The 8,588-nt window shown below is 48.8% G+C and overlaps 1 protein-coding gene across 4 annotated transcripts; it reads left to right on the top strand.

Moving 5' to 3' along the window:
• The first annotated feature begins 800 nt into the window (after nt 1-800).
• On the top strand, nt 801-8,087 carry Fst (follistatin). 4 transcript variants are annotated; one of them, XM_087616007.1, is made up of 6 exons: nt 801-1,250; nt 3,127-3,318; nt 3,824-4,042; nt 4,396-4,620; nt 5,763-5,990; nt 6,841-8,087. In XM_087616007.1, the coding sequence occupies exons 1-6, from the start codon at nt 1,166-1,168 to the stop codon at nt 6,921-6,923; spliced, it is 1,032 nt and encodes a 343-aa protein (XP_087472133.1). In that variant the 5' UTR covers nt 801-1,165; the 3' UTR covers nt 6,924-8,087.
• Nucleotides 8,088-8,588: the final 501 nt, after the last annotated feature.

The following is an 8,588-nucleotide window of genomic DNA, read 5'->3' as shown; positions in this document are numbered from 1 at the left end:
AGAGAGAGAGAGAGAGGCAGGCTCAGGACAGAAACTGGGGCGTCTCGGAGCGGGGGAGGAGGGGGGCAGACCGCCTACGTCGGCGCCCCCGCTCGGGGCTGCGACTCCAGACGCGACGAAGTGAAAGGGGAGAAAAGAAAGGGAGAGGGCGAGACTGCCGGGGGCGGCCGGCTCCGAGGTGTTAAACATTTTTGTTTGCCTCTGACTTGTGGAGACCGAGGGCCGCGTCTCCGCAGCGCTCGGCCCGGTGGAAGGTGCCCGGGGGTCGTGGTTCTTAGCAACCTACTGCAGGCTGTGGGGGAGTGGGAGGCGGGGAAGCGGGCAGGGTGGCCGCAAAGTAAGACACACGCATGAGACCTCGGGACATAAAACGTCTCCGGGACCCCGCGCCAAGGCTCTGCGGGAAGGATCCTGAAACTGCTCCCCGGGGCATTTCAGCAGCTCCGGGATCCTGCGGTGTGTTGCACAAGTCTCTCCCGAGCGCTGGAGCAGAGGTGCTGGGGACCAACTCCAGGGGTCCCCGCGCTCCACCGGCCGCCTCCTCCAGAGCCTTCACTTACACGCGCACACACACGCACACGCATGCACACACACACACACACACACACACACACACACACACACACACACACACACTTGCACGCCACCCCGGGCGCGCCGGCTCCGAGCGGCGGCGTGCAGGACTGAAGTGGATGTTCCTCCCCACCCCCGACGCGTCGCCCCCCAGCCCCCGCCCCTGCCTCCTTCCCCCTCCCCTCCCGCTCCTACGCAAATAAGAACTCGGCGATTCCCCTCCTGCCGCTTTGATTTCGGGCACCTCCGACAGATAATTGGGAAGGGTTTCCAGAAGGTGGGAAATGTCACCTGATTCACACTGAACTTTTAAAAGCTCCCCACCCCCAAAGAGCCGGCACACCCTCGGTCGCCGCCGCCCTCCCACAGCCCCACACACTGGGAGACCGCCCACCGCAAACCTCGGAGACCCCCGTCTAGATTTAAAGCGCGGCTGCGCCCGGCTTCTGACGTCCATTGAATCGCGCGGGCGGCCGGTGGCGAGCGCGGGGCTGCGCCGGGATCGCTGCGCCCTCCGCCGCTCGCCTCTGCGACGCGCGCCGCTCGCCCAAGCCACCCGCCGCCGCGCTCCTCGCCCCGCGCCTGCCCCAGGATGGTCTGCGCCAGGCACCAGCCCGGCGGGCTCTGCCTCCTGCTGCTGCTACTCTGCCAATTCATGGAAGACCGCAGCGCCCAGGGTGAGTGGAGGGGATGCGCCCAGAGGTTCGGCTCGGGCAGGGGTTCTACTTTTCTGTCGTCTCCACTTGGTCGGTTGGGACCGACGCGGCTCTAGGAAGATGTTGGAACCACCCGGCTACTCCTGGAGAAAGGAACGGGAGGAAAAGACTGAAGGCGGTGACACTTTGGGATAGAGAGAGGAGTTTAGAGCCAGGTTATCCTCAAAAAAGAGAGGGCTCGAGTGGGGGAACTGGAGCCTCAGTAGTTAGGGGTAGATGCTCCAAGTTCTGGTCCTAATGACTTCAGATGTTATCTCCCCTGGCTGGCTCGGGAGAAGAGCGAGCATCCATAGCTTGGAGAGTGCAGTCGACCTACTAAGCAGTCTACCCATCTTCCTTCCATATCTTTTGGTGACTTTTTTTTTTTTTAATGACGGAGTGGGGGATGGGAGATACCGAATTTTCTTGGGTGGCTTGGGGGACGTGGTTTCAGAAACTTTGCCCAAACTTGGAAATGTGGGTACTGAAATTTTTAGAGGGAGGTAGTTTTACGCTTAGCAGATGCTCCTTCTACCCCTCTCCCCCAAGCCCCGCGAAAAAGAAGAAAGAACAAACCAAATTATTAGCCCGAAGTGTTTTTAAGTACTTTACAGTTTTCTCCACTTTGCCTCATTCCTGTTAACTTCTGTGAAACAAGCAACCCACGGGCTATTTAGACTCCGACCTGGATTAAAGAGCAAATTTCTGAAGTTTATCATCTAAAATTAAAAATGGATTTATTTTATTACAATTAGTCTCCAGGCGGGATTTTTTTTTAATAATGGTAACCGCGCAGCTTGCGCTCCAATTGCTCGAGTCACTTTGGTGATTCATGAGAAGTCTGCTTGTCCAAAGTCCGAAGACATAAAAAGGGACAGGGGAAGAAACTATCTGTAAAGTGGTTCTTGGTAGACATGAGGTAGGTATGTGTGACCCAGCTCTAACACTGCTGCGTTGCCTGTTGGAGCGGTAAGGTTTTGTGTGTTGTACGCTGCCCTCCCGGGCACCGGCCCTAGCCGTCTGCCCGACACTAGGCTGGGCAACCCGCCTTTCTGATAGGGGCGCTGCCCTGGGTGCCCGGACGTGGGCGCCAGGGAAAGCAGCCCTCGGAGATTTCGAAAGACCGTGGTGGCTGCGGGCGTGCTCCGAGCTGGCGGATTGCAAAACGGGCCCGTCGGGCGGGCTGCGCCTCGAGGCTGCTCAAGGCAGATCCAGGCTGGGCCCGACTGCATTTTTTTTTTTTTTGCTTTCATTTTTCACAAATTTCTTTTTGCCTGATCTGTTCCTGCAGATTCATATTCATTCTCCCTCCCCCCTCCTCTCCTTCGCTCCCTCCTTCCCTCCTTTCCACGTCCCCCCCTCTCTTACTTTCTTAACCCCTGTCACAAAAAATTCTCTTACCGCCTACATGAAACCAACATGTAAAAACATCCGTCGCATCCTGTTTTTGTCAGGTTCTTTAATCTGTTCTTCCAGTCGCTGCAGGTTATGAAATGGACGAATAAAAGTAAACAGTCTAGTAAAAGTCAATGCAAGCTGCACGTGTTGTGTCTGGGTCACTGGTAACTGACATTGATATGGCTAGGCGCAGCGGCTGCTGCTCTAGCCCACCTCCCACCTCAGTGTCGGGTCTTTCCCCACTCACTCCTTTGGAGATTCTCTCTCTCTCTCTCTCTCTCTCTCTCTCTCTCTCTCTCTGTGTGTGTCTCTTCTCCCTTCCTCCCTCCCCCTCCTCCTCCCCTCCCCCCCAATCGCTTGCTCCCCAGCCCCACCAGGCCTCCTTGCCCGGCTCTAAGCAGCCTTCCCTCCCACTACCCCTGGCTCACTCATTCACCTCCTGATCCCCGTCTCTTCACAGCTGGGAATTGCTGGCTCCGCCAAGCCAAGAACGGCCGCTGCCAGGTCCTGTATAAGACAGAACTGAGCAAGGAAGAGTGTTGCAGCACCGGCCGGCTGAGCACCTCGTGGACCGAGGAGGATGTGAACGACAATACTCTCTTCAAGTGGATGATTTTCAACGGGGGCGCCCCCAACTGCATCCCTTGTAAAGGTGGGCCTCCTCTCCCCTAGGCGGCAGGCCCTCAGTAGAGGGCGTCTTGCCCTCAGCGTTCCTACTGTCTGGCTGAGGTTTAGGACTGGCAGAGTTTTGTCTCTCCATTTTTTTTTTTTTTTGTTTTGTTTTGTGGTTTTTGCTTTTTTTTTGTTTTGGGAGGGTTTTTTGTTTTGTTTTGTTTTGTTTTACTTTTACCCCGGGTGGAGTTAGTTAGGTGGAATCTGTCTCGGCTTGCGCCCAAGGCAAAACAAGGTTAAAAGAGGTCAGTCCCAGGCTTCTTAGCTGAGAATGGTAATGAAAAATGGTAATGACCAACCAGTGTGGTCTTTGAGAGAATTTAGATACAGGACTTGGCCTGAAGTCCCCAACCCCCATATCCCTTCCAGGGGACTGTCTGGGGCCCTCCATCTCGGTTGCATGATTGCGCAAGACATTTGAGACCACCAGTCCACCCCACCCCACCCCTGGCTGACCCTCCAACTGCCTTCTTTGCAACTCCTAGAAACGTGTGAGAATGTGGACTGTGGCCCCGGGAAAAAGTGCCGAATGAACAAGAAGAACAAACCCCGCTGCGTCTGTGCCCCAGACTGTTCCAACATCACCTGGAAGGGTCCAGTGTGTGGGCTCGATGGGAAAACCTACCGCAACGAATGTGCGCTCCTCAAGGCCAGATGTAAAGAGCAGCCGGAACTGGAAGTCCAGTACCAGGGCAAATGTAAAAGTAGGTCCTACCATTGAACATCTTCACACATTCATAGACCCCTGAAGACCCAATGGGGGCATAGATAGTACCTAAAATGGTACCAAATAAAGGGGCACTTATCTAACTCCTAAAGGGTAATGGAGGCAGCCTGGAGTCACAGATCCTCTGGGAAACAGCCAGGCTCCCCAGATGACGGCTAAGATCTGGATATTTTGCTTTTAATGATTTCCTTCATAATATCAGCTGCTTACTCCCCAAGGACCAGAAGGTGCCTATTAAAATCTCTCTCTCTCTCTCTCTCTCTCTCTCTCTCTCTCTCTCTCTCTCTCTCTCTCTCTCTCTCTCTCTCTCCCCCTCCCTCCCTCCCCCAGAGACTTGCAGGGATGTTTTCTGTCCAGGCAGCTCCACTTGTGTGGTGGATCAGACCAATAATGCCTACTGTGTGACCTGTAATCGGATTTGCCCGGAACCCTCATCTTCAGAGCAGTCCCTTTGCGGGAACGATGGTGTGACTTACTCCAGTGCCTGCCACCTGAGAAAGGCCACCTGCTTGCTGGGCAGATCCATTGGATTAGCCTATGAGGGAAAGTGTATCAGTAGGTATTCTGGATTGAGGAGAGAAAAAGAAATGGGAGAATTAAAAGAAATGTTTTAATAGTGTGGGGGCTAACCAATGAATAAATCCATTAAACATTCCTCCTGAAAAGCCAGTGTCTTCTAGAAGTTGCATTGACACGCCAGCAAGAAGCAGAAAACAATTTTCTATCTTAGAAAACTTAGAACTCACACAATTTTACACATTTTTTTTAAAGTGCCAGACTTGCTGGAGGCGAAAAATAATTACTTAACAGTTCTTAAAACCTGTTACCGGATTCCAGTAATTGATGGAATTTGATTTTTTTTTCTTAAAACCCCACTTGTAGAAAATAATCAGATGCATAGTTAACTCGAGGAGCTTGTGAGATTCTGACCCAAAGATTCTCATTTTCTTTAGTGCAGTTCTATAAGGTGCAGAAAGCACAGTGTGTGTGTGTGTGGGGGGGTGTGGATGTGTGTGTGTGTATATGTGTGTGTGTATGTGTGTGTGTATGTGTGTGTATGTGTATGTGTGTGTGTGTATGTGTGTGTATGTGTGGATATGTGTAAGTGTGTGGATGTGTAGATGTGTGTGTGTGTATGTGTGTGTGTGGATGTGTGTGTAGGTGTGGATGTGTGTGTGTGGATGTGTGTGTGTAGGTGTGGATGTGTGTGTGTAGGTGTGGATGTGTGTGTGTAGGTGTGGATGTGTGTGTGTGTGTGGATGTGTGTGTGTAGGTGTGGGTGTGTGTGTGTGGGGATGTGTGTGTGTGGATGTGTGTGGATGTGTGTGTATGTGTGGATATGTGTAAGTGTGTGGATGTGTAGATGTGGGTGTGTGGATGTGTGTGTGTAGATGTTTGTGTGTGTATGTGTGGATATGTGTGTGTGGATGTGTGTGTAGATGTGTGTGTGCGTGTATGTGTGTGAATGTGTGTATGTGTGTATGTGTGGGTGTGTATGGATGTGTAGATGTGTGTGTGTGGATGTGTGTGTGTGAGGATGTGTGGGTGTGTGTAGATGTGGGTGTGTGGATGTGGGGGGGGGAGACTGCCACTGTCATTAACCCATCAGTGCTAACATATATGTGTGTGAGTAGGGAATAGAAGAGAGGAAAATGAGGCAGCGGCTTGCTCATCACAAGTGTGTTGTATCCTAGAAGCAAAGTCTTGTGAAGACATCCAGTGCGGTGGTGGAAAAAAATGCCTATGGGATTTCAAGGTTGGCAGAGGTCGCTGCTCTCTCTGCGATGAGCTGTGCCCGGACAGTAAGTCGGATGAGCCCGTCTGTGCCAGCGACAATGCCACGTACGCCAGCGAGTGTGCCATGAAGGAAGCTGCCTGCTCCTCCGGCGTACTGCTTGAAGTGAAGCACTCCGGATCTTGCAACTGTAAGTGTGATTTTTAACCTTCCTGCAATTTAAGGCATTTCCAGGCAAGCCCTGGGGAAGGGACAGTTTTAAAAAAAAAAAAAAAAAAAAAAAAAAAGCACGCAGACCTCGCTGTGTAAACCTGGTTCTGTTCGAGCTAGGTAGCTGCTAAATTTCACCGGCAATTCGTTGCTCCTCGGCCAAATGCTCTGCCGTGTTTCCTGACTTTTAGGATCTACCTGGTGGCCTGCCACTGGGTTGCCTGTGGAAACCTCTGTCCAGTTGTTTGATGCTCATTCCTCCCTTCTGGTGCTTTGCTCTGCTGTTGCCTCATTAACACCGGAATCTAAACTAACTGCTTCAAGAGTTCATTTTGTTTTGTCGTTTTGTTTTTGTTTTGTTTTGTTTTTTTTTCCCCAAGGCAGCTTTATACTATCACACCTGGGCTTAGGCTTATCGCAGTTGCCACTACTAACTCTGAATTAAGGAGCCAAAACAGTTATACCTAGAACACAAGAGCGCTTTTTATCTGATTTCAGGAATCTGCCTGTAAAACCTGAGCCATTGACTCTTCAGAACTTTCTGCAATTTTGACTTCATAGATTATGGTGGTTTGTTTTTTTGTTTTTTGTTTTTTGTTTTTGTTTTTTTTTAAGTAAGCATTACATAACTGCAGAGGCCCAAAAGACAAAACAAAACAAACAAAAAACAAAAAACAAAAAAACCCAAAAAGCATCACACTGCAAGTCATGTAAAAATGCAACGCTGTAATGTGGCTGTGTCAGAGGGCTTTGAAAGCGTACACTGAGATGCTTCGGCGCTGTTGTTATCCGTGTTTAAACAACAGCTCCCCCTGTATTCCCCCATCTAGCCATCTCGGAAGAAACGGAGGAAGAGGAGGAAGAGGAAGACCAGGACTACAGCTTCCCTATCTCTTCCACTCTAGAGTGGTAAACTGTCCAGCAGTGTGCAGTGTGGACAGAGCCTGTGGGCAAAACAAAACACAGCAGAAAAAAAAAAAAGGCAAGAAAAAAAAGATAGAAAAGAAAATTAAGAAAAAGAAAAAATATATTGTTCATAATGTAAATAAGTGTATGCTTATTTATTTGGGGGGAAAACTATACATTAAAGGACCTTTGTCCTGAAGCTCTCTCCCAGGTCACATTGTTACTCACTGGCCATGGAGAGATGGTCATTTTGTGGTCTACTGGATGAGGCCTATAGTTGAGGCTTTGTAGACATTTATTTATACTGTGTCATGTTTTATAATTTATACATAAAGTGTCTGGTTGACTGTACACCTTGTTTTTGAAGAAATTTATTCGTGAAAGGAAGAGCAGTTGTTATTTATTGTGAGGTCTCTTGCTTGTAAAGTAGAACTGTTTTGTTTTGTTTTGTTTTTTTTTTGCCCCCTTGTAAACCGTGTAAGTTCATTCCTCACTATGCACACCCACCTGTCTCCCTCCCCATTTCACTGTTAGATTCTTCTCCACCTTTTAACAAATTTGCATGTCAGTTCCTGTCACGTTTATTTATTGGGTTCTCGGCTGCCTAACCTGTACATACCTGATCCCTCGGGTTTTGTTTACAAGGAATCTTGACTGACCAAAAGGCACTGTAACTCTGCCTCAGATACAAGGTACAGAGGAGATGCGTCTCGGAGGAAACGTCTGCTTCCGTCCCCTTGTTCTGGTGAACGTTGGGAGAGAGCATGAGAGAAGCATTAAAATTCTAGAGCTGTGCTTTTATGATCCAAAGACATAGAGTGATGTGGGTGTCAGAGACTGAAGAGAGGTGAAAGTCGCGCTTTCAACCTGTCATTCAGGGTTTCCTTTGAGCTAGTCGGCTGTACCTTTTCAATTAGTTCTCTTTTTTTTTTTTCAACCAACATGTCACTAAAAGTTCCATCAAAGCTTTATCAGTTCAAGTTTCTTGCTTTTCATAATACTTTTTTCTGATGCAATTTTATATTTTCAAACATGGCAAGTTAAATATAAATTCATTTAAATATATAGTTTTGTACTTTTCTACCATGTAAATGTGCAATGTATATAAAAGTTATAATGTGTATTTGTAGATAAATGATGAGTGAAAAAATAAAAAAAAATGTAAAAGCCAGTGGTCTCCGTTTCTGGTGATGGAAAAAAAAACTTATTTTGGTTTGTGAGTGAAAATGTTTCTGATACGTGTGTTGAGGGGTTAACCACTGGTGTTAAGTGGTGAGGAGCAATGGATGCTACAAAGTGAGGTAGGATAAGAATCATTCTGTGGGGCTGGGGGAAGAGATGGCTCAGCTGTTGAGAGCACTGACTGCTCTTCCAGAGGTCCTGAGTTCAATTCCCAGCAACCAGATGGTGACTCACAACCATCTCTAATGGGATTTGATGCCTTCTTCTGGTGTTCTGAAGACAGTGACACTATACTCATATACATAAAATAAATAAATCTTTTTTTTAAAAAAATTCACCCTAGGTCTGGAAAGGTGTCTTAGAGGTTAAGAGCTTATATTCCATACACTTTTAGAAATCCCAAGTTAGGCTTCCACAGCCCATATCAGTGGGCTATGAGCCACGTGTTAACTGTAATTCCAAGGGATCCAATACCCTCTTTCAGGCAGGC

Source organism: Rattus norvegicus, chromosome 2 (assembly GCF_021556685.1).
Source record: "Rattus norvegicus strain SHRSP/BbbUtx chromosome 2, alternate assembly SHRSP_T2T, whole genome shotgun sequence".
In the NCBI taxonomy this organism is placed as follows: Eukaryota; Metazoa; Chordata; class Mammalia; order Rodentia; family Muridae; genus Rattus; species Rattus norvegicus.
The sequence above is the reverse complement of the archived record's forward strand: the minus strand, read 5'-3'. Positions and strand labels throughout refer to the sequence as shown.